Here is a 25,492-nt window from a genome sequence, read left to right on the forward strand (position 1 = left end):
TGCCGAGCCTGCTTCCAACAAAGCGGCCATTCTCTATCGCGTGGTGGATGGCAAAAAAAGTTACCGGCTGCGGACCGAACGAGCGTTTGCTTATGCCTTCGCGTGTACACAATGTAGCGTGCGTACGCGTTAAAAAAGATGTATTGCGAAGGCCATGCAGCGTCTATTGCTTGTCGTGTTCTCAACAACGGTGTCAACATTGGACGGTATTACCATAATCCACGAGGTTTTTCGTTGTTAGCGACAAGTCCCAAAAAACAAGTAGGGGAATTTATTAAAGCAATGCCTGCAGACGCAAAACATTCATTTTGAAGTTTAACCAGGAGTCTTACAGTGGCGCTATGAATTATATAAACGCAGTCGCGCAAGTTGTACGCATTTAAGAAGGGGGACAGGGAGGTTGGAGGATACGAAAACTCGGAAAGCTGCGCAGAGCGAGAAGGGAGAACGGGGAGACTGGGTGCACAGGCGTCGCTAAATTATTGAACGGTGCTTGAGTGCAAAGTTTAGGTGGGTCAACTTCGGCAGACCGATTTAGCCTCAAGTGAAATATTAAAAATACATTTGGACTGGGCACGGCTGCAGTGAGACTTGGCCGGGGCACGCTCAGCAAAAAAAGAAATCCTTCGCAGCATCATTCCGCAAATGAATTGAGATAAGCGCAGCACCCGTCCTGAGACCATAGGGTCCGTTGGACCATGGGGGGGGGGGAGCGCGAGACTTTGAGACCAATATCAGCTTGTGTGTGTGTGTACGTATGTTGAACTTCTTTCGCACCGTACGTAGCCAACCGTGCCAATCGGGGGTGGCGCAGGAAGAACAAAAAAAAAACACAACGCATCAACACAATGCGGTTCTATCTGCAGCGTGCGTTGCTTTTGACACTCATTTAAGCTCATTGGGCAAAGAGGGAGATCCACCACAGAGTCGTGTCGACCGCGTGGGGGGGGGGTAGCAGCGAGTGCTGTCAACGGAGCTCCTGTGAAGGCCGGCACCGTGTCGCCGCCAGCACCACGCCCAGCGGCCATCATCTGTGGTTTGTAAACATACTATTTCATGGGACGTATGGGAAAAAATTAGACTATGCGGATTTTTCTCATGGAAAGTCTACTTTTATCTATGTGCCACTGGCTACGGTGAGGGTGTTGTTTCGTTTTCCAGCTTTATTGTTATTAGTATTGATTGCCTTTGGGCTCATTTTAGAACTCTTTGTGCTTCGAGAATGAATATCGAAGAAAAAAGAATCCAACTATAATTTTTTTACATTGTAAATTACACGGTACAATGCTATAAAGCATTCATCAACGGCCCATTTATTATTCTTATTATTATCACAAAGGATTGTATTCAGGCACCTAATTCAACCAGATAAACGGCCGCACAATGCAACAAATAAATTGGCTCTACGTGAATAGCCACATGATGAAATCGAAGAGTATTCTTTAACAATGAAGAAAAGTTACGCTCGCGCAACGTGGTTTCTGTGACGCCTCTAAACGCGCGTGCACTCCACTCCAGGCCTGCAGCAGTGGGCGATACGAAGCCCAGATAGTGGCTGTGCCGGGTAGGGTACGGGCATCTAAACATCAATTTGACCGAATTTCTCGAGGGCAGGTCGCCAATAGGAAAGCAACTTTGCGCTAAAGTTCCGCTCGTCCTGGATCTTCGCTGCGAGAGCTTTATCATTCCGCTACGTCGAGGGCGACAGATGGACACGGCAGACGGACTGAAGAAATGTGTACATTCTTTCAACCTTAGTTGGACAGCTTAAATCAAAAGCCTCGAGACTTATTTGGCTTCTTGAGAAGCTGCTCAAAGAGGCATCAGCTGTAGAGAAGAAAAATATGTAAAGTATGCTCCCCTTTCCAACTGAAACACAAAGCCGAAATTCTTTAGCGAAGGCTCAGATTTTTGCCATTCCAACTGAATAACAATAAAATTCCTCCTTTTTTTTTTAAAAAGAAGCCGTTGCCGTGTCACCTACCACCCTCTGGGAGAGTGCACCTCGAAAATGTGCAGAATTTCAGTCCCAAAATTGTTCACACTTTGACTGGTAAACACAAAACGTTTGCAGAGCTGGCGAAATGCTTTTTTGGTTCCGGAACTTTACAACATTACATTTATGAATGTTTATACTTTCACGCACGCACGGAGACGCACGAGCCGCTAAAGCAACAACAATAACAAAAAGCTATCGACACGTTTTATAGGACTGCCCGTTAAAATAAATGAAACTAACGTCAGTCTACGAAAGGGGGGGGGGGGGGGGGGCGGGGGGTTGATGTAATTGCATATGGCTCGAGATTTATAAAGTTACAGCGTACATGTAACCGACTGTGCCCTAAAACAGCGGGGATCGTTAGTGCTACAACTTACATGCTGTTTCTGAGTAATGTAGTTTACACAATTTATTTGAATGTATATATTACACTGGTCACAGCCGGGGATCGAGAGCAAAACATGACACTTTCATCAACTGGCTTTAATGCAACCTCTGTTACTGCTCTTTCTTTCTTAGCCAAAAGGAAAATGCTCACTCTGAGAGATTCAATGCACGAGCAGACCATCGTGGCCCATCAAACGCACGCACTTAATTGTCTGCGCCTTCAAATTCTAGGCGTTTCGTAGTTGTTGGTGTAGAAACATAGCGGTGAATATATATTTTACGAGTGGGTTTGTCGCAACCCAACAAGAAACAATAATTACGAATCATTGGGGAATTACGTTGAGGCGAGGTAAGAGCCCGAGAGATCGGATTTGTTTTCACCAATGAAGTCAGCAACCACGTGTAATTATCTCGTGTGCATTACGTGCGTACATTACGTGACATCTAAAGAACGTGTAACAACAACAAAAAACACGAGGACCACACGAAACAATTCCAACATGTTTTCCGGCGGTGTGCATTAAAGTGAGCACATTGAGTAACGCCCAGTTCTAGAGAGAAACATGCTATTACAAATATAAAGAACATCTTGAAATCGAAATATCTTAAGTGCTGGTTCTGCCATCTGTAGTTCGGCAGGACAGACAAGTCCTTTATAGGCCCGCAGTTTAGGCCACTTTAATTTCTAGACAAAATGTGGAATTCCCAAGCACCCTGTTCAACTCTCAAGCCCACGTTATCATCACCAAACAACACTCCCAAGGTGCATCGCGGTTGCAACGCCGCACAACTAACTCCAAAACGCATCGCAAACCAAGATCTTTTTTTCTGCAGCAAGAGAAAAAAAATCACCAAACTATGCTTCCTATACCGTGTATATGACCGTACAAGTACGGTGAATGTGTCCAGCAAATGTGAATCGGTTACATATGTAATGCAGTGTAGCCTTACACAGAATGTTTGTGGAATGGTAACCAATATCGAAGACACCTATTAATGCTATTGAACGTCAAGTTAATCTGCATGCATCATAAAACGAGTGTCATATTATTGTTATCTATATCATTATTACAAGTGAATTATTGGTTGAAATCATACCACACTTCAATACATGCATTTATATACGTCACCAAGCGAAAAACTGATGGGAGCGGTGGCGCAGTAGTTAGCGCACTGCCTTATGAACTAAATTTCCTGAGGTGGCTTCCTGACCACGGCTGTGATCAGTGGCAACGATAACTGCATCGGTCTTGCACCCCTTTTCCCACTAAATCATTCACCAGCCCATTCTAACCAGCGTGGTGAAGTATGGTCAAACAACCCGCACGTTTCACACGGCATGGTAGAGGTCTTTATCCGGGAGTTGATTGACAATGGAATAATGACCATACATTATTATTACTAGCTATTTTGTACAGTTGCAAAAAAAACGAAAACTGTTGGAATAAGAACTCTAACAATACTACCACATGGAACGAAACGTCGGACATCGTGCGTGCCGAAACATCACGAGGTCCAACCGGAAAGCCCACTGGAGGACAAAGACGATTTCAACATCTGAGCTTTTCGGAAAACCTTCAACATAAAACACGAAGAGCTGCTCCGACAAAGTGATAGAATTGTGCACGGCGGTGTACAGCCTCCGTGGCGGCGGCACGCGGTAATACAACCCAGACAAGGAATGGAACGCGTGCAAGAGAGCCCCGGCCGCCAAGGAGACGGAGCCATGGAATCAGTTCGTGTGCAGGCGCTGAGGTGGATTGTTACATCACGCGATCGTGAGAGATGGCGGTGGCGACCACGAGAACTGCCGACGATCAAGACGACGATGAAAATAACCCGGCAATTGTCCTGCATGCCGACTGTTAGACCTCAGTACATCGCCAGCCAGGGCCGGATCATCCTAGTAGCACAAGTAACTACATATGTAGTAGCTACGGAGCGCCGCGCTAAACTATTTCAAGCTATCAATTCCAGTTCAGTGATTCTGCACTTGCTCTATTACTATAGTACTATACCGCCTTCAATTTTATGAACGACTGTGTGTTTAAGGTTAGCGATTTGTCGTATTATCTGGCTGTATAGCAAATGAAAAAATACAATTACTTGACTATGCAAATAAGAAATGTGTGAGTTTTAATATTTGTCTCTTCTTTTTTTAATGTAGGGCCCCTCTATAACATGTGCTACAGGGCCCGCACTAGCTTGATCCGTCACTGTTGCCAGCCGCACAGAGAGTCTGCCTGGGTACAGCAGCAGCAGAAGCAGCCGCACAGAGAGTCTGCCTGGGTACAGCAGCAGAAGCAGCAGAAGCAGCCGCAGCTTTCTGACCCTCCAAACCCGTCGTGGCGGAGTAACGCATTCCAGAGCGGGACCATTGCACACAACTCTCGCCTGCTACATATTTCCGCGAGTTTGATTTTATTTTATTTTTGTTGCTAAGAATAAAATACATCAGACACAAGAAGAAAAAAAATCGCATAGGTTCACCATTGCCAATTCTTAGCAGCCCTTTGTGTCATTCAACTCCTGGATGGCGGCCTCCCTCCACCCACGCCATGTGGGTCGTGGTTGGGGTTGGGGGGTTATTTGACCATACTTCACCACGCTGGTTAGTGCAGGTTTGTGCTCAATTATGCGGTAACAGAATTACAGTTGCAGGCACATAGACCCATGAAAGTAAGTCATGAAATGCAAAAATAAGCATTGTGGAGGGTAGAACAAAGACGGTCAACGCATCGTGCACTTTCAGATGTGCTTCTGCGGCCGTCTGGAACGCTTTTCCTTCCGATATTAGGAAGCCACTGGAGCTATGCACTTTTAAATCTCGATTGAAAACTCATTTCTTTCGAACTGCTTATTGTGTTTAGTTTGCTGTCCTTTCCCTGCACCTCCGATTAGCACGGTTCGCTACGTACTGCGCAAAAGAAGTTCAACATACATACATATATACGTGTTCTCACACGCTAGGTTAATGCGATACAACGAAGAACGTTGTGCAGTAAAACTTTAATTATCGTTGTAATTCCATTACCGTAAAAATATCCACATGAAATAACCATATTAAATATCCATAGAAATATCAATATGGGCAGATAAAATTACAAAACTTTTGCATGATTTGGCTAAAACGCAATCGCACCCAGCAATTGCACTGCGCATAAGTCTGCGTCGCCAGCGTCACAGCGTGCGTTTGTGTTCATTGCTGAGCGTCGACCACGAAGTACAGTGCACGGTGTTATGAGCGGTGGCGCAGTGGTTAGCGCACTACGCCGTGAGAACCGGCGACCTGCGTTTGATTCGCGGATAAGGCGAACACCATCAAGCAGGTGAGTGATACGTGGACCGAGTCCTGCTCACCCATCTCCGCCTTCACAGGCGTGGTGAAGTACGGCCAAGCGACAACAACAACAACATCATCACCCCATATTCATATTCAATATGGTGGGTATATTGCGGTGATTTTATTATAGCCGTTTGCTAAGCTTATTCTGAAAAACGAAAATCTCAGTTGAACACGTAGGTCCCAACACACCGGCGTGCTGTACTAGTGACGAATTGGCCACGTTCTGTTTACGTGACAACCCTTACTAGTTGGCTGTGTCGGGTGGTGGCGGGTTTAACGACACATTTATATATTTGGGGATCTCCGAAGCTAAGCGGGAATTTTCGGCCTGGCTAGCACTCGACTCGGATGAGACATTCGTATGGATTTTCTCTGGATGGACTCAACGGATTGGAGGTCTATCCCTCAGAGCTGAATGTCATCCGTGCGCGGAGCTCCCAGTGATATCTCCTCGTGCGCGCGTGTGCGTGCGTGTGTGTGTGCGCGTGCGTGTGTGTGTGGGGCTTCTCCAGCCAGTCCAGTATCCTCCCACATGAAACTAAACACTCATTAATTGATTTTTTTTCCTAAACGAGTCTTTCCTAGGTGAAATAGTACTATTATTATTTTAATTACAAGCAGCTCGCCTCATTAAACTACCCATAGTGTGTATATCCCCGAAACGGCCATTGCCTGTAGGATGTTCAATTGTGCGCAAAAACAACTTGAGGTGGGCCTACGCGCGTGTATGTGTGTGTGTCGAAAAGTCATTAATCATCATTTTCGGTCCTTAGCCAATTAACTGATGGATGAATTCGGTCGTTGCTAAGTCTTGAACGTTTAGGCAGCAGGGAGCGGTGAAACGTGAGCAGAAGAAGCCAAGGCAGCACTCGGTCGGGAGAGTGGTGGCGCAAGTGGTTAGCGCTCTGTCCGAGGAACCACTGCGACCCGAGTTCGATTCCCGGCACAATCGGTGGCGAGTGATATCTGAACCGGTTCCTGGGTGCCCATCTCCTTCCACCAAAACGTGGTGAAGTATGGTCAAGCAACCACTGCGGCGGACGGCGCGTGGAAGAAACCTTCATCCGGCAGTAGGCTGACAAACGACTGCAAACAATGATACTTGTTTTAGCTCTAACATCGAATCGTTTCGCGTGTAGAGTGGCTACCGTGTTGCTTTGATGCTCTCTCCTTCTGAGCTCGCTTCACAACGTCCTCGGGAAGGCCTTCATCCAGCAGTGGATCGACAAAGACTATTTGCATGACCATCGATGGACAGTGCCCGCTATGCCACCGGAGCCAATGACGCATTCGACGCAGCAAACTAGCGGTGGTATTCGTCCAAATCTCATGCGGGTCTCCCCTTGTCAGCCGATACAAGCGAACAGCTGCGCACAGCAATTTGAATAATGGGGGGGGGGGCAGGGGGGGAAGGCCTCAAGAACAACACAAAAAGCCTCAGCTGCTTTATAAACAACAAACCAGAGTGGCCCACGGTCTACCGGCAGTGATTCCTTTCAGCCCGGGCATGCCGCTAAAGCTCCTCCGCAAAATTAATTGTGGCACGACAAATCCATCTCACCGTATTCTATATTCACGCATCAAACCTGCCCCGTAAGGTCATGAATAGAACGTGCAATACATATAGGATCATTACGGATGTGTGTGTGTGTGTAGCTTGTACTCTAGTGGTAGTGCCTTACGCTGACGATCACCAAACTAACTCCCAAGCGAGGGCCTTCCTGGGCGGCGCTCCGGAAAATATCGAGTGAGAAAAGTTTTACGTTGCGTGGACAATGTGCTCTAGCTACCACGCGCGGTGGATGCGGGCAAAAGCTGCGACTTGTCTATAAGAATTAGCGGTGGGGGGGGGGCTAAGCCAATGGGTCCACAATGTAATAAAACATTTACTCGACTGTGTACGAGACGGCTTCAGAGCGCTGCGATTTCAAATAGTGCAGCAGACTTAGTATAACAAGCAACAGCGGGCAGTGACGCAGGGGGTATAATAGCGAGGATGATGTATCTTCGCCGGTTCTAAATCCATTGCTGTGTGAGGGTCTTCCAACGCTGCGTCGGACACGGGGGTGGGGGGGGGTTGTTTGGCCATACTTCACCACGCTGGTTCAGTTCGTACTGGTGAAGTCGAGTGGACGGGTGTGCCAGTACCGCTTCAGCCATCACTCGCCGCCGATTGTTGACCGTAACGAGGAGGCCAACCTATGTGACCGCGCTCATGGCGATGCTGCTGCTTGCACTACAAAATACAACTACAACTCCGCACCGTACCTTGCAAACATACAAACAACAAAACCTCATAGAAATACTCGTCGAGAGAAGTTGCTCCCATCAAAGATCAAAGACGATGCTGTGATGGCGATTCTAGTTGCCTTCCAATCGCTCATCGACCGACGCGAGAATAAACTCGAGGATTTATTGCGTATCGGTCACTGGCGCGATAATGATGACGACGATGACTACGACGCATTATTATCACTTAATGCTCGAAATAAATTCCGATATGAAGTCACACAAACACACAGACACACACACAGACCCCCCCCCCCCCTCTATATAGCTAATTGGAGCCAGCAGTGTTAGAGAGCACCTATTAAAGGGCAGAACGCTGCGCAGGAGAGTGAGCACTGCGGGCAGCACCACTTCCGGCCGCCTTTGTCTCTCCAACGGCGATTTGTTCGACAGCGCATCAGGTGTGTTTAATCACACACACCGCACTCTACATGTACCAAAGAAGACATCTTAAATATAGATGAAGGAATTCGCTGTTACTCGAAAATTATCGAACCTACAGTAGACAATCGGCTATCCATTTGCTCAATAAAGGATATTAATTTTAATTAATATCAACAAAAGTTGCGCGGCATCACCGGATACCTTGCATCCAAACTGAAAGTTAGTCTACGGGTTATTCAAACAGTTGCATGTGTGTAACACGCTCATGAAGACAATTATTCTAACCATCTCGTAAACCTTGTACATCACACGCAACCACAGCGCCTATTCATAGCGTCGGTGACAGCGGCCAGTTGTTCAATGTTCAGATTCTCCAAAGAAGGACTCTGCTACCTGCGGCTCCGGGAGCCGCATGCGGCTCTTTAAAGACTGCTGCTGCTTCCTGTCAGTTATGTATCAAGGAGCAGAGCCGTATCGTATACACCACAGTGCATTGCGGCTCTTGAAATATCGAATGGGGTGGGGTGGGGTGGGGGGGGTTTGTACCGAATTCCGAAAAAAAATGCTTTTACTTGTTACGTTGGTTTGCCGACCCCCTGGTTCCAAAAGGATATTTTACGGCTCTCGCCTTGATCCGTTTCCACGATGCCCCGAGGGCGCTGGCCAGGAGTTCGGGACTTACGGTGGGTGGAAGAAAATCGTCGCCTTTGTTGCCGTAAATGATTATTGACAAGAGACGTTTGGATCCGGCTGCGACGTGGACTCAATCGCCTTCCGTCGAGACGGAAAAAAAAACTTGCTTTAGACTCTCGGTGGCTTCCCGATAGCGCTTAGATGCGCATGCAAGCGATTTACTCTCGCGCGCTCTCTAACTCATTCACTCACCCACCCGTTCGTGCGTTCATTCACTCATTCGCTCGCGCACTCATTCACGCATTCTTTCACTCATCACCGCGCAAATTCATTCACGCGACTCGTCCCGGCGCGAACTCACTCACTCACGCACGCAAGCGCGGACTTATTCGCGCATTCTTTAGTTTCATTCCCGCACGAATTCATTCAACGGGGCTCATTCGCGCGTGCGAATTCACTCATTCGCGCGTCCTTTTACTCATTCACGCATCTATTCATCGCTCACGGGCGGACTCAATCGCACGCCACACCCATTCAAGAATCCAACTAATTCACCAACTTATTCACGCACTCAATCATTCAATCGCGCGCTCACTCATTTGCGCACGCACAAATCTACGCAACGAGGATTGAAACACATCTATCGCTCCCCCCCCCCCCCCAATTAGACAATCAAGTCGACAAGCAAGTCTCGCCAAGTTAATCAGCACCAATTGCGCGCACGTGCCGCGCTTCAAGCGAACAGCCGCGCGCGCGTGTCGATCGCATCGTCGACAATTTTACAAAATCACCGCTCCATCCACAATGTGAGCCAGCAAGCGAGGGTCTTGCCCGCTTTCTAACTGCGTTAGCGTCACACTCGCACGAGGACGCGGCGAATTACTCGGTTCGCCGATGAAAAAATGGGAGGGGGGATATCGTAAGCGTCTAACGCGACGCTTGGATTCTGACCATGCCCTATGAGTGAAACCAATCAATTCCCTGGCAGTGATGTGGTCCGTCGGGGGACGGGGGGGGGATCCCACATTCAAACGTGGTATAATGTTCGAACTTTTCTAGTCGTCAGAACTGACTCGACTACATTCGGGGAACATATCAGCTGACTCTCTGGCGCTCACGTGTGTCCGCTTGTGTACCGTAGTGGAATGATGTAATGCTGCTTGGCTCCAGATTGCTGTTGTGTATAGTGACGGAACACACTAACCCAAAAACAACTTTTGTCAACATAGCTCCATCAATTAAGGCGATGTCATTTCTTTGCTCGGAGCTTTGTTAATAATACACAAGAACAACAAGTCCCGTCTCTCGTGTAACTCATTCGCATTGAATAATACATACTGCGTGGTGCATGCATGGTTCAGTTTAAAACAGTCCTGGCTATGTATTAATGAAAGCTCAGTGATTCTTTTTCGACTCATTATTATTATGGGAAACATACCTTTTTTCATTCTGTGTTATGGTACGAACGCAATCAGCACAAACAACTGGCAAATATTACAGTGGTCCAACAAAGAGCTGAAATAATTCTCAGAGGCTTTATAAAATAAATATATATAAACATACTTTTTTTAAAGACTTGCCCAATGCCACATGGAAGCTGATTCGAATGTGAATTCGCTTCGGGTTTTTATATATTTAAAACAATAACAATTCCACGCTGTAAAAATAAACTGCATAATTTAATTAGCGTATTTTGTGTCGTATAACTCAAAGGCGTGGCATCACAATATTTCACGTAATTCACTAAACAATGCATTAGCCGCAATCTAGAAATAATGTACAGTCCTCAATTTTTTGGGAGCGCGCAGCAAATAAAGCTTGCAAAAAGTCGGCGGTAAAAACTTAAACGCATTCAAAACACTGCTAATGAACAGATCGCTACGCGTTGAGTAAAATACGGACACACAAAAAAAAACCCACGGTGTGCGATTCTTCACGAAAAGAAAAAAAAAATATTTCGCGAAGCTCAGCCAAGCTACTATGCGCCTAACGGAGCCACGCCAGGACAATTTATAGGCCCGTTTATGATAATATAATTTGCTTGTTGCGCACTGCTGGGACTGAAATTCTCCTCCCGTGCAGATTATAAAGAGGCGTCTTTAGGCGCGTGTGGTTAAAACAGCAAGCTATGCAGCTTTGCCGCGTTTTGTTTGAGCGCAGCTTAGCAATTGCGCATTTCAAGCCCGCGCACACACATCCATATAATTACAATTCATCATCTATTCAGCGGTGCTGGGACAGACACCGCTGCACCACGTCTGCGCACATCTTTCTCTATCATATTCTTAGGTTTTTTTTGGTAAAGTCACGTAGGTAAAACATCAAAATTAATGAAAATAAAATAAAATAAAAACAAAAATCACGACGTTTCGGAGGCAACACAAGTCTCCGTCATCAGGTGGGACCGTCACAGCCGAATTAGCTGCATCAAGTGATGCAGCTAATTCTATCATTCCACGACGCTACAGGGGGTCCTATATTTCCACGTACCCCGCCCCTCGACCACCCCCCCCCCACCACCCGCCCACCTCCATCACCCACCCCGCCCCCGTGTGCATCGGGACGTTCAGCGCGAAGTGCACGACACACACCTGTATCGTTACACAACGCTTCACGTGCGCAAACAGCTCCGCGCTTTGTGTATGCGGGTGCGTCGTGTTTATAGGGCGGAGAAATGACGACTGCCATAGGGGGTGGTGGCGGCGGTGGTGATGGTGGTTCGGTGACAAGGATTTTGGTTGGTTGGGTGGGCGGCTTGGTGGGTGGGTGGGTGAGCGAGTGTGGTGAGCGCTGACGAGGGAGATGTAGGTGAGGTAGCGGTGTGTGTTGCTGTGTTACAGACGCACACATTCTCGCAATTAACGCAACGCCGGTACACCCCCCTCGCCCCCCCCCTCCCCCCGTCCCAATAGCGAATATAACGCACTCACCTGGTCGGCCAGAGTGCCCGAAGATGATCCGGAGAGTTCGTCATCCACTTTGGTGTTGCCGTCTCGCTCGTCGATCACCAGGTCTATCGGCATCTTGCCCTTCAGGCAGCTGATGTACCGGTGGCAGAAATTGTCGCACAGTTCGTGTACCTGTTGGTGGCGAAGCCCCCCCGCAGAGGCACCGCCAAAAACGCGCACACACACAGCCCCGGCCACGAGGTCCCAAGAATTAGCGTCATTATAAATAACACAGCGGCGATGCCATAGCAGGTCACAGCAACATCAATAGCTCAATGTATCGCAACATCGCACGAGGGGGGGGGGCAGACACAGGCTTTAATGTGCATGTTCGCTCGCTCGTCGTCCGCGACTTGTGTGTGTGTGGAACACAAGAGCTTGTCCTAGAAATTTGCCCAAAGTTGCCGTCTTTTCGGGAATAATTACGACGTTGAAAAACGACGCAGCGTGCATGCGTCGCCATTCCACGCGTAGAGTTTAGCGCGAGGCAAGCGTACAGCAAAAAAAACCAAGCAACTCAAACATTGGAGTCGTGGTCTACAGCAGTCGACACGCACGGAACTTGCAGGTACTCACACCCACGTGACGTTAGCCGTACTCACACCCACGTGACGGTAGCCGTACCCACGGGTGCGCGCGCGCGCGCGAGTCTCCGTGTGTAACGCGCGCGCGCGCACCCACTGCGCAAGCATAGCCGTGCAACACGTGACACATACAGTGCACTGGATATCAACACACATCGAGTCGTACAGGGTCGGCTGTGTCTATGTACCTGGCGATTACCCCCCACCAACACCTTCGCGCCCCCCCAAGGAAGCTGGGCCGATTGCCCCCCGCCGTTTTCAACTGAACGCCAGGCTCCCGAGTAATGCTCCAGATGTGAGTGGATCTTGACCGGGCACTTGGCAGATGCCATCAATCTCTGACGGCTAGACTTGAAGTCAACCATCCCCCTCCCTCCTACCCCCCAGCTCCTCCCCCCGTCTTTTCAGTCTGATACTAATTAGACGTGGCTACGGCTGAAGGTATCTCAAAACTCCACGGTGCTGAGCGAAAGTGGCTTTGGGTAATCGGGTGTTTTTGATATCTTCTCTGAATCGTTGCCATTGTTGCTGTGCGGTGCGTTAAGGCGCCGAGTCGCGTCCCTCGATCTCTCCTCCTCTCTCTCTGTCTCGCAGTTCTCAACGATACTGAGGGCGCATACGGACGCTGCCGCCGCTACAATGCGTGAAACTTCGCACGGCTTCCGATGGCCAATGTAGCGGCCACGCGCGCACTTTTTTGAGCTTAAAGCACGCAAATAAACGAAAGGACGGATTTAAGAAGAACAAAAAAACCCCACTTCGCGTTATCTTGACGCGCAAACGCATAATATGCGTTGTCAGCAAAAAAAATTGAACAAAGCAAGTGTGGACTTAACAGTATCAATGATGCGTCACTGGCCTCGACACGCGGTTGTATTGATTCGGGCGCCCGTGATTAGAATCGGCGTTTGACTCTCGCGGTATTCTTACCAGCAGAATAAATAACATTGTGTTAATTGCAACAAGTAGGCAAAGCGTCTTAGAATCAACGTCATGTGAGCACGACGCATTGCAAACTCACTTAGTTCATACCCTAATATTGCACGCACGCATATTTAAACTAACATGTAGCCGGGGGTAAAATGAGTAATAGGAAATCGGCCCTTACCTTCTCGAGCTCCATGAGGTGAAATCTTAATACTTGAATGGCTAAAATCATCTGCGGAAAGAAAAGACAGCATCCACTCCTTAGCGCAATTACACCAATTGCAAGGAGCGCTGTTGCAATGCAACACAGCGCAATTATTTTAATATCGATGCACACAGGGTTTAGGAGATTATTGTAACTAGACGTTACATGATAATCCACTGCATTGTTACTTAAACAAAGTATATGCTTTTTCAAGAATGTATACGTACAGCAATAGCGCATGTTATGAAAAGTCGGCTACCTTCTATCATACAAAAGATTGGAACGCCGCTGATGAGCCCGTGAAAATCAAACCCCGTCCAGAGTTTCGCGCGGTTAAACAAACGCGACTGGCTAAGGTTACGCTGGAAAAGCGCATCCGTCGACCCACAACATTTTATTTTGTACGTGGATAGACGAACGGAGGCATATTTATCGTCGTATTAATGCATTTGAATCAGACAGCCCCATTTAGTATGCGAACTCGTAGCAGTGTGCAGCGCACAGCTTCGTATTATCATCAATCCTCAAATGTCTGGGCGCACGCGAGTTTCACGCGGCGTGAAAAACGTCTCGTCGCTTTCTTGTGAGCCGTCTTCCCCTCTCGGTAACATCGCGGGGCCAAACGAGGCGCACGTACAGCAGCGTTTCTACTTCTCTACGGGAAACACGTGGAGTCGTGCAGGCCAGTGTCGCCTTCTGCAAGGTAACGCATTCGTCGTTTTCATACGAAGATTTTCGTAAGAGCGGCTGGGGAAGTGGGGAGGGGGATGGGGGTTATGTCCGTACGTGTTATCGGTTGATTGTTGTCTATCGTTCGTGCTCTGTTATGATAGTCGCTTTACATTGAGGGGGGGATGGGGAGGTAAGAGGGTGAGTGCTTCTCCAAGGCGAGACTCGACGAGGAAGCCAGGGGGACACGCACAGACCCACGAGTGCGTTGCGATTGTCTGTCGTTTAACGCTAACAGATCTTCTGATCTTGGATTACGCGATATCATCGATAATGTCCATTAGGGCGCATTTAAAGCGCAGATAGCATCGAGGCTAAACAAACCGTGTCAGTAAATTGTACGGGCAGAAAGTGGGGGGGGGGGGGGGTTTGTTTAAATGTGTGTCTTACCAAGTTGTCGAGCTCTGGGTTTGATGAGAACAGAGGCTTCTCTGCCCGTACCTTTAGTGAAGCAAATGGCAGCAACAGCAGCAGTAGCAGCAGCAGCAGCGGCAGCGGCAGCAGCAGCAGCGGCAGCAGCGGCGGCAGCAACAGCAGCAGCAGCAGCGGCAGCGGCAGCAGCAGCAGCAACAGCAGCAACAGCGGCAGCAACAGCAGGGAAGAGAAGGAGAAAAACGCACAATTGTATTCGTTAATAGGAAACGGCGAGGGCCGCGCGCTTCACAAGCGCGAGTCGTGGCACGCAAGCGGCGCGCTTTGTTGTAAACAACGCGCCTTGTAAACATCGATCTAATCGTATATATCGACGTAAGACGCGTGTAATATGACAGGTGCGTGTGTGTGTGTTTGTGTGCGTGGCGATGCATTCGCGCGTAACGCTGCCACCCCCCCCACCCCCCCACGTGTTCTTCCTTTTGAACGTCTTGAGAGAGAGAGACACACACAAACAAAATAAATGAAACACGGCCAAGCACCGCCACCGTCATTAAACGCATCCACGACAATCGCCGATAATATCGTGTCAACAGCGGGAGTTCCAATATCGTGTTTCGAATGCGTGTACTAATAATACAAACTCGGAATACGTGGTGGGCACGGGCCGCACACGGGTCGTGTTTACGCACTAAACGCAGGTCGATGGAGAGTGTTCACGACGCGCATCATCGAGGAATCAACAGCTCGAGAATCTGAATGAAGGATCTGCGCGGAGGGCAGACCAGCAGGCAGCATCTGATCTCAAGATTGCAACTGTGGGTAGAATGAAACGTAAAGATATATCCGAAAGATATAGCCGAAGAATGAACCTTGAGGGTGTATCTGCGAAATACAATTTAAGAATAAAAGCTTAATGGATTACATTTGAAGAACTTAGCCGCAAAAAACAGCGTCCTAATAGCAGTTTTAAGAGCGAAATCGGAGAGTCTCAATGCTGGGCAGAATCGCTGCTGTTAGCAAAGGCTACAATGAAGAAGCGATGACACTTTAAAAACGGGTCCACATTCGCACGGACATTTCTTATACACATCACACATTCCGCGTCCACTATTTTTAGCTCCTCTCTGTTGTCGGAATTAGCGTGTGTTTATTTCGTACGAAATAATAATAATGTATCGCTTTCAAAATGTACCACAAACTACGTTGGACGAGCGAAGTAAGAAAATAAAAAAAATAAAAACATTTGTCTTTCCCCGATTATTCGTGATTCGATTCATGTGTAAACCTACGCAATCGCTAAATTATCAATATAATATAAACACACACTAGTTGTTTTTTTTATCGTATAATCACGCATTGCGCCTTATGTGTCTTTCAATCTGTATGTGTGTGTACATATATACGCTGTGGGGAGCGGTGGCGTAGTGGTTAGCACGCTGCGCTACGAACCAGGCGACCCAAGTTCGATTCCCGGGTCAACAGCCAACAACACCAGTGACGATTATCTGAACCGGTCCTGGCCCTCCCCTAGGTCGACTCAAGTGTACGGTGGGGTGTGCAAACATGGTTACTTTGGGAGACAAAGGCGGCCGGGCGTGGTGCTGGCCACCCACCCCCTTCTCGTGCGCGTGTCGGCCTTCATAGGTGCTCGCTAACAGCACTTGCCTCCAAACTCTGTTAAGGCTCTACGGGGACGAGTGGGGGGATCCTTAGTCTTGTGGGTGCGTGTGTGTGTGTATGTGTGTATGTGTGTGGGTGCGTGTGTGTGTGTATGTGTGAAGAGTATAAAACTAATAATAGTGGGGAGCGGTGGTGCAGCGGTTAGCGCTGCGCTACGAACCTGGCCACCCGAGATCGATTTCCGCTCACGGCCAAAATCAGTGACGATTATCTGAACCGGTCCTGGACCTCCCCTAGGTCGACTCAGCCCCAAATGAGTACCCGGTGCGGTGTGTAAACATCGCCACTGGGGAGACAAAGGCGGTCGGGCGTGGTGCTGGCCACCCACCCCCTCGTGTGCCGTTCTGGCCTTCAAAGGTGCTCGCTAACAGAACTTGCCCCAACAGTCCGTTGCAGGCTGTACGGGGTATCTTTGTCTTTGTAGTATAATAGTCTCAAGGAACCGGGATGAATGAGTCGTGGTGCGAATGCGAAGGGCGCATTGAGCGAGTCACTCGCCTCGTCGCAAACCTGTTTTGCGAACACGGCTATGTCTTCATTGAACGAGTCTGACGAGCAAACGTCTCCGCCAGCCACGCCGGGCTCCCGCGGCGTGCAGGTCGCCAGCTCGCACTTCTCAAACACGAGCGCCAGCAGTGGGAAGAGCGGGTGGCTGCGGATGGAAAAAAACAAAACATCACCACCCACCCCACCCACACCGCCACCCCCCCCCCCTTAACGTTGAAAGCCTTAACTGACTGTTGGGGCAAGTTGCTGTTAGCGAGCACCTAATGCGCGCGCGCGCACACAAAAACACACGCACAGACACGCGCGCATACAGCGAGATGCGTGAGCGCGCGCGCACGTGCACACGTGCACACGCACGCGCATTCACACGTGCGCGTGCGTGCGCAGCGGCTGGGTGAGAGCGTTGTGCTTCCGGATATGCGCACACGCGTGCACGCACGAACAACGCACACACATTGCACGTATACGCACGTACTAAGGCACGTACGTATACACTTGACGCATCCGCATGCGTAGACACAACGCGCATTCACACATGCACACGCAGCAGAGGGGAGGGCTGTGGATTCCGATGTGTACACGCGCGCGCGAACACACACACACACGTGCGTACAGGCGTACACACACGAAAATATACGTGCACGCATACATGCATTCGTACACAGAAACGCATGCGTACATACTACATGGCAGCGGGAAGGGAGGGTGTATACTGATGTAGACACACGTATATACACATACGCGTACACACATAGATATACACATGCGAACACACGCGCAGGGAGAAATGGTAGCTGTAGATGGCCACATACGCGCTGAAGAAACATATGCAGATGCATACATTTACAAAAATACACACATATACACATGCATACACGCGCGCGCGCACACACATATACACAAAATGCATACACACACGCGGACACACATACCTACACATACACACACATATACATACACACACGTACGCAGGCGAACGCGCGCAAGCATGCATATAACACAAATCCAGACTCTGAAAACACCAATTAAACAATCACCACGATAATCTGTCTGCTGTTGCTATTATTGTTGTTGCCTGCGTGACACGCGCGTGCTACGACGATAGTGCAGCCGTGCAGCGGAGTGCAGCAGCGTGGGCTGCAGCTTGCTGTGTGTGCTAGGGACGCGCGCGTGAAGTTTCCCGACAAATCCACTTGCTCCCTCAATTTACTGACGCGCACGGAGCCCGTAGGCCCCCTTCTTACGCGTTGGTAATACGTTTAAAGCTCGCGGGTGACTTCGGCTCGTAAATTATATCGAATGCGCGCAAAATTGTGTACGGCAACGCAGCCACCGCGTAGCCTGTACGTTACGCGCGCGTGCGTCTAGGTGCGTTCGTACGCAACTCGACGCTAGCCGGCACGCTAACGAAGCGCGTTGTGTCGCTGCTGCTGCTGCTGCTTGTGCACACGAATGCGGTGGTGGTGAGAGATCTGTGTGTACGCGTGCCTGAGTATTACATTTTTTGAAGCTGACAAAAAGCAACGCTTTGAAAGCTCACACACCTCTCTCTCTCGGTCTGTTTTCGTCAATCAATCTAGCCCGCCGTTAATTGACGCTGATAATTACAGCGATACAAATTTGCTCTGATTGTGGGTAGCGAAGCCGCGCCGCTGCTTTTTTTTTAAATGCGATGCTTTTAATAAGTTGAGCTATGGTCAAGGGTTGCGTGAGAGAGTAGCCATTTTGCTATCCGAGTCGCTTGTATATCTGTCTGTCTGTGTGTATACTCCGTGTGTGAAATGTGTCTTCTACAAATGTGTACATCTTGACGGATGTCCATCTGCGTTCGGAATAAAGAAAACAATGTTTCGTATAATGAGCGACAATCCCCCCCCCCCCCACAAGCGCCAAAAGAACCACGCGCGCGCACTCCGTCACTCCGCGTTACGAGGCGCGCCGCTGCTGTGTAATTTAGACAGCCGCAATTAAACAACGTCTGTCTACAATTATTAATTGAGTCTGTCAAAGCCCCGTTGCCTGGCGTTACCGGCTTGAAATGTGCGCCTCGCCTTCGCGAGTGAGCGCAGGGTGTGCGCTAAGGTAGTGCCCGCGCGCGTGTGCCTTTGCCTGTGTGTGTTGTGTGTGTTGTATATATATGTGTATATACATATATAAAACACGAGCCACGTGCTGACTGTATGACGGTGCGATACGAGTCTTCTCGGTTGTATTTAAAAAAAATTGTTTTATCTAAGTAGTGCAGCGGGGTGGCTGGTTATGTGTGTGTATATGTATGTATGTGTATCTGTCAAGGCGGCAAGTGACAACCCGAACACCCACCAACCGAACACCCAAACCGAACACCTTAACAATCGAGCCACCTTAACAACCGAACACCTCTACGACCGAACAACTCAACACACCGCCACAACGCACACACTGCCATACGTTACGTACGCCGCGCGGAGCACAGTGCGCACGAGGTCAAACACCGAGTTGAGCGTTGCTCCATTACGCACCCGTAAATCGAGTCCTTATCCCTCTTGAGCGCGTCGTTGACAGCCGAGCCCATGGAGCCGGCCATAACGCCGGCGTGGGTGCTGTGCGGGTACTGGTGGAGCGGCGGGCCGTGGTTGAGGTGCGGCACCGGCTGCATGGGTCTAGGAGCGTGCGGCTCGCCGTACATGGAGCCCACGCCGTCCATCGCCCCATAATGCGAATGCGGCAGATCATCGTACTGTGGGGAGAGAGAGAGCGAGAGAGAGAGGAGGACGTGGAAGATGCTGTTTGTATGTTTGTAACGCGTGCACGCGAGCGAGTTAATGCGTTAGACGCGGCCGGTGCCGAAAGACGTCGCCGCGCACGTGCGGATGTCATCGGCTCGCTTCTCCACCGTTGATCACCGCCGACGCGACGTGCCCCATTCAACATCGAAACTACGGCAGCGTGCACGTTCGCGCGGACAGGCCCGTTGAGTCGATCCATTGCTGGATGAGGAGGAGCCCCCGTCGCCTCCGCACGCCGTGCGAGACGCGAGGGCTATTCGAGCGAGCGTACTCGAAACAGCGCGAGTCGAGAAACTCGCGGTTGCAGCTGTAATCAAGCACGGACATCGTAGAAAGGTAACGCGCACACGAGTGTGAGTGAGAACACAGAAGAAGCCTCGCACGCACCACGCGCGCAGCGAATTGTTTTCCAGCCGTCTCTCCCCCCCCCCGCCTCTCCCGCTCGCCGATCTTTGCTAGCGCGTTCAAAAGTCGCGCAATTTACAACGAACGCATTTCCGAACAGCGTAGCCGAACGAAGCGGACCCAGCCCCAGGAATCAAAAGAAGCGATCGACAGAAGATGACTAAATACGCTAAGGGGGCCTCTCGAGAACGCCGGCGACGAGGAGCGAGCAAGCGAGCGGCGCGCGCGCACGCGCGCGACGGGAAAGGAGAGGGCAGGGAAGGGACGTTACGTGGTTGCACAGCGCCATCATCGCTTCGGCCGGCCGGCCGGTCGGGGGAGAAGAGAGAGAGAGAAAGGGGGGCCAACACTGAGCGTGTACACGACAGCTCGGCACAGCCAGCCCCTTCTCAACGCCGCAGCCAGACAGGCGGTCGCGCAGCAGGGGTATAAGGAGGGAATCCCAGACCCCCCCCTCTCCTCCTCCTCCGATGGCGTCTCGGCTCTGGATGGGTAAGTACGCAAAGCGGATTTGCCAAACGAAAAGCCCCCCTTTTCCTTACCCGTTGCGCCATCGGGCAGTTGTAGGCTCGCTGTTGTAGCGCAGTATATCCGACAACAACACCAGCGGCAGCGTCAACAACGACGGCGTCAATTAATAGCAACGAAAAATCCCCGACACTCGCTCGCCGCTAAAGTCTTGCTTTCTTCGCCGTGCCGTCTTCAGCAACGACAATACTTTCAGCCCCCTTTTTTCCCTCTCTTCTCTCTTTCTCTCTCCTCTTCTTAAATGACTCTTCGCTTTTGCCGTTGCAGTTCAGTATTTTTTTTTCTCTCGCTTTTTTGTTGTTGTTGCTCACCCACCACCACCCCCCCACCACCACCACCACCAGCCACCACGAGCAGCAGCACCTTGAAAACTTGCAGGTATATAAAAATGTCACGTAACTCTCGGAGCGAGCAATGCGTAGTCGTAGTCAACACGAAGCCTGCAACTTCGCCGCTGTCGTATCTTATGGCGCTATGCCACCCTCGCTGTCAATCAGTGAGAGAGAGGCGAGGGGCTGTCAAGGTATAAGGGATGAGTGATGACTCGCCGACGAAACTTCGCTCAGATGCGCGGAGCTCCGGGGGAGGGGAGGTCCCCCTTATTTTTGGGGAGGGGAGGGGGGGTACAAAGGGGGGCGGGGGGGGAAGAGGAGGGTAGAAGGGGAGTGTCGCCCGTGTGTCGGTTCGCAGGAGACGGCTTGAGACCACGAGCGTAGCCTCGTTGCACGCGGTCCGCTCGGTGAGGGACGTTCCTCGCTGCTGCTGCTGCTGTATAGATGATCCTTGACGAGTCTCGCGTTCAGCTCTCTTTCCCCCTTCTCTGCGTGAGCTTTTTTTACAGGGGGGGGGGGGGTTCTTTGCCGATCGAGTGACGGGGGGTGGAGGCTTTTTTGGGGGGAGTGGGGAGGAGCGGGGGGGGGTGAATGAAAGGAGGGGGAGGGAGGGAGCTGCAGGGGGTTGGGGTGGTCAGGGAGCGCAAGGGGGGAGGTTGAAGCGGAGAAGAAACCCGGAAGCGATGCGCGCCTCTCTGTGCAAGACGTCGCCTGCATCTCCTCCCCCTCACCCCTTCCCCCGCCCCTCCTCACCCCCCCCCTTCCTCCACCCCTTAGATTTTCTCGTCCCTCCCATCCTTGTGCGCTCTCACCCGGGCAACTTCAACTGCGGCGCGCCTACAGGGGGATTAATTGCCCATTCCGGAGTTTGGGTCTAGTTCAGAGTCAACGCTCGCCTCGTGCGCTCTTCCCAGCCACGTCGGGTTGCCGGGATGGGTCTCCTCGGGCGTGCGGTGACGCCGCGTTGTCTGCGGTGCGCAAGCAACGCTCACTAACCCCCCCGCCGCCGCCCACCCCCCGCGCGCCTAACACGCACTGAGCTAAAATAAGTACCGTACATGCAATGTGTGACGTTTCAGGCTATGGCCCTTCTTCAGTAGCGGAGATGCCTGTAAAGCAATGGCCCTCTGAGCCACAAGCGTGCCGACTTCTTCTTGCACACGGACGGCTGCTGGCGTCTGATTATAGAACCTGGAGCGTCTCCTCCTCACTCGCTGCGCCGCAGTCGCTTCGCGCGCCGATCGGCCACTCAACTTTTAATTCAATGGCTCGGTAAGAGACGGACACGGTCAAGACGATGGTCGCGCAAAGATGTTAGGGGCGCGAGTATCAATGTCGCCGCTCCTTGCAAGGCAGTATCGATGGGTGGTGATGGTGGGGAGGTGTGGGGGCTTGTAGGGGACAGGGCAGTGAAGAACGGGGGGGGGGCATGCGCGTGACGTGTAAAGTTTTGACTTTTGAGAAATGTGTAACAAAACAAGACACGCACCGTTAACGCGCATACTTCGTGCGTCAGCATCTTTATTTAGACTGCGGGAGGAATCCGATGAGCTGTGAAGCTCTTTGTACACACATGTCCAGCATGGGTGGGGGACAGCTTCAGTCGGAACAATCCAGAACGCTGCTACGGGGAATTGTTTATATATATGTGTGTACTCTAGTGGTAGTTTCTTACACCGATAATATTTCCTCCGAACCATGAGCCAGCCTTGTATCGTTCCGTCTCCGCGCCGAGACCTCCTTGTGGCACTCATTTATTTACACGTTCATATCTACAGTCGCGCAGCTATCTAACGCAGTTGTAGTTTCACGCAAAGTTTGACACCTCGGAATCCCCTCCTTGCTCTTTTCTTTATTTCTTAAGAAATTAACGTTCGCACGTTTACTCTTCTCGAGTGTTTGGGGATACGGAGGGAGGTGGAGCTGCGTGATTGTACTGGGCGTGTTGAGAGGGTGTGGTGGTGGGTGGGTGGTGTGGTTGGGGTGAATGGGGAGGGGGATAAATAGGTGGTGGTGGGGGGGGGTTGAAGGTTGGAGAGGGGAGGGAACGAAACAGTTGAGCTAAAAAAAACCGAGAAACGATACCCAATTAATGCGTAAACGCTATCCCGTCAACCCCTTCACTCCTCTGCGTACGCTCGTATGCCCGCTGTGCCGATCGCGTTGTTTCAACGAGAAGCCCCCGAACTCGAACCGGATTAGAACATTTGTCGAGTTTCACTTCGAAACTTTAAACGCGCGCGCCTGCGTGTGACCAGACGACACAAGCGGGCGAGTTGTGGATCGGCTCAGCCGCTAAATGAGTAGTGTCCGCTGTTGTCAACGTTGTTATTTGGGGAGACAAAGGCGACCGGGCGTGGATTTGGCCACACTATGGCCTCGTGCGCCGCTCTGGCCATGATAATTGCTAGCTAGCAGCGTTTACGCTAATTATCTGCGAGGTTTTTTTTCCTTCGGGGGGGGGGGGGTGGGTCTTTGAATGTGTGCATGCGTCCGCGTGCGTGTGCTCACGTTTTGTAACGCAGCATTCCATTTGAGTAGAGTTCCGTAAAAATGAATCAGTCCGACATTAACCTCGTCTCAATAGTTTTGAGGGATATTCAGAATGGGAAGCTGTGCGCGGGGAGCGATACCTTTGCACTTTTCGTCTTTGTCCCGTGTACATTTTGCACCATAGAGGGCGCATATACGAGCCAAACACAAGCAGAACATCGCCTATGTGCGTACACACATTGCAGTATGCCGCTTGTACACACCGTAGCCTCAACTCCCCCGAACCCTAACCCAACAAAATGTTTTTTTTTTACAAAATAGAACACGACAAAAACATAACGACGTGGAGATTCCTCACTCGCGTTTTCTGCCAGAGGCATCTGCCTGGCCGCAAGGGTCTATATCAAACAAGAGAGGAGGAAAAATGATGGCTCTGTCAACATCCTTGGAGGTGGGGGGGGGCAGGGGGGGGCGGTCAGCGGAGCGCTGGTCAGGGCCAGAACCATTCGTCCCGCGTCTCGGATCGACTCCGACTGAGACCGAGAGAGAGAGAGACCCCGATACCATCCACGCAACGCGCAATAAGCCGCGGATTTGTTACCCGGGATCGCTGCACGAGGGCGCGTGTGCACGCACGCGCTACAGCGCACACGCGTAGCGGACAACCCCTACATCCATAGGATGCGATGCCTTATATATACAGTATATATATACAGTATATATACAGTGTGTGTTATATACTCACGGGGTATATGACATGTTTAGCAAAGCTAGAGAGGCTTTGGTTCAATTCGGCGTCTTTAACACCGACGTTACGTGAACGCCGCGCTGTGTTTTATATATATATTTTTTGTATCATCATAATATTTCCAGCCCCCCCTTCATCCCTCCCCTCTCTTGTTCTCTCGCGTCCCTGTGGACCCTTCGCTCGACGCGCGCTCTGCGCCGCGTGCATCTCTCTGCGAGATAAGCCCTAGAGCGTCTGCGCGCCGCGCCGCTGCATTTCGCTTTTAATTTGTGTATTTATGATCAAATATCGGCCGTCGCGTTCGCGCGCGGCACGCCATACATCACTGTCTCGTTCGCCTAGGCCGCGTCTTTATTCCGAGCACAGCCTTTAGCGCCGCCGGCCACTCATTTCTTAATTTCAGTCCGAACAGGTAAGGCGCAAGCAAGCCTCACGTGTGTGTGGTGTGGTGTGTGGTGTGTGTTTGTATGATATCGTCCGACGACAAACCGTGCACGGTTTTAGTTGTATTTATATTTGGATAGATTTATCGTCGGTTCAGCTTCATGGGTTCGGTTTCTGTCTCTCTCTCTCTGTGTGTGTGCGTGCGTGACTCTGTCTTCTGTTGATGCTAAATAAAGAGACGACGCTAATTTCCCTCCGTGTGTTATTCTTGCGCGCGTGCTGAATCCGCGACGCGTGCGTGCCGTGTCGCCCTCGCGTGATGTATTGTGCATTGCGATATATATAGGCGTGATGTATTGTGCATTGCGATATATAGGAATGGGACAACCCGTAGCTTTATATAACGTTTCGGGTGACAGACGGCGTATGTATGTATGTATGAATGCGTGCATGCATATACAGATGGGACGCGTTATTGTAATCGTACATAAACCACTTTTGTAAATGTGTGTATTTCAGCAACGTTAACATGTACATTGGATTGTCAAAAGTACGTGAAAATAGTTTTGCTTTACTATGCTTGCTACAAATGCCGCTTATTATCATAAACACGATCATCCGTGCTGTCGACTCCATGCCCTGCTGTTCGAGTCAAAACTCAAGACGTTCCCTTCCTACTCTATCATACGACTCTCTCCTCTCTAGAATGAACGCTAGATTAATATTACAAGTCTACACGATGCAGCATGCCACGCTGGCTTCTCGTACAGCGTCTCGGGGTGCGATTGCATTTACGTACTCTGCACACATTCCACGTTGCATTGTCCAGTCGTATTCTACG

At 50.3% G+C, this 25,492-nt stretch overlaps 1 protein-coding gene across 3 annotated transcripts in view; it reads right to left on the bottom strand.

Annotated features, from left to right (window-relative positions):
* The window catches only part of LOC144941810 (homeobox protein Meis1-like), a 143,759-nt gene extending 122,818 nt beyond the window's left edge, over positions 1-20,941 (bottom strand). For 2 of the 3 annotated variants that reach the window (XM_078868274.1, XM_078868272.1), the window contains exons 1-6: positions 20,438-20,520; positions 19,495-19,712; positions 16,985-17,138; positions 14,822-14,872; positions 13,679-13,729; positions 11,969-12,118 (exon numbers count right to left, since the gene is read on the bottom strand). In XM_078868274.1, coding sequence (XP_078724400.1) covers positions 11,969-12,118; positions 13,679-13,729; positions 14,822-14,872; positions 16,985-17,138; positions 19,495-19,712; positions 20,438-20,458 — 645 coding nt within the window. In that variant the 5' untranslated portion in view covers positions 20,459-20,520. Of the gene's footprint in view, positions 1-11,968; positions 12,119-13,678; positions 13,730-14,821; positions 14,873-16,984; positions 17,139-19,494; positions 19,713-20,437; positions 20,521-20,708 lie in introns of those variants that run through there. The other variant, XM_078868273.1, reaches the window with a different exon arrangement.
* Positions 20,942-25,492: the final 4,551 nt, after the last annotated feature.

Source organism: Lampetra fluviatilis, chromosome 25 (assembly GCF_964198595.1).
Source record: "Lampetra fluviatilis chromosome 25, kcLamFluv1.1, whole genome shotgun sequence".
In the NCBI taxonomy this organism is placed as follows: Eukaryota; Metazoa; Chordata; class Hyperoartia; order Petromyzontiformes; family Petromyzontidae; genus Lampetra; species Lampetra fluviatilis.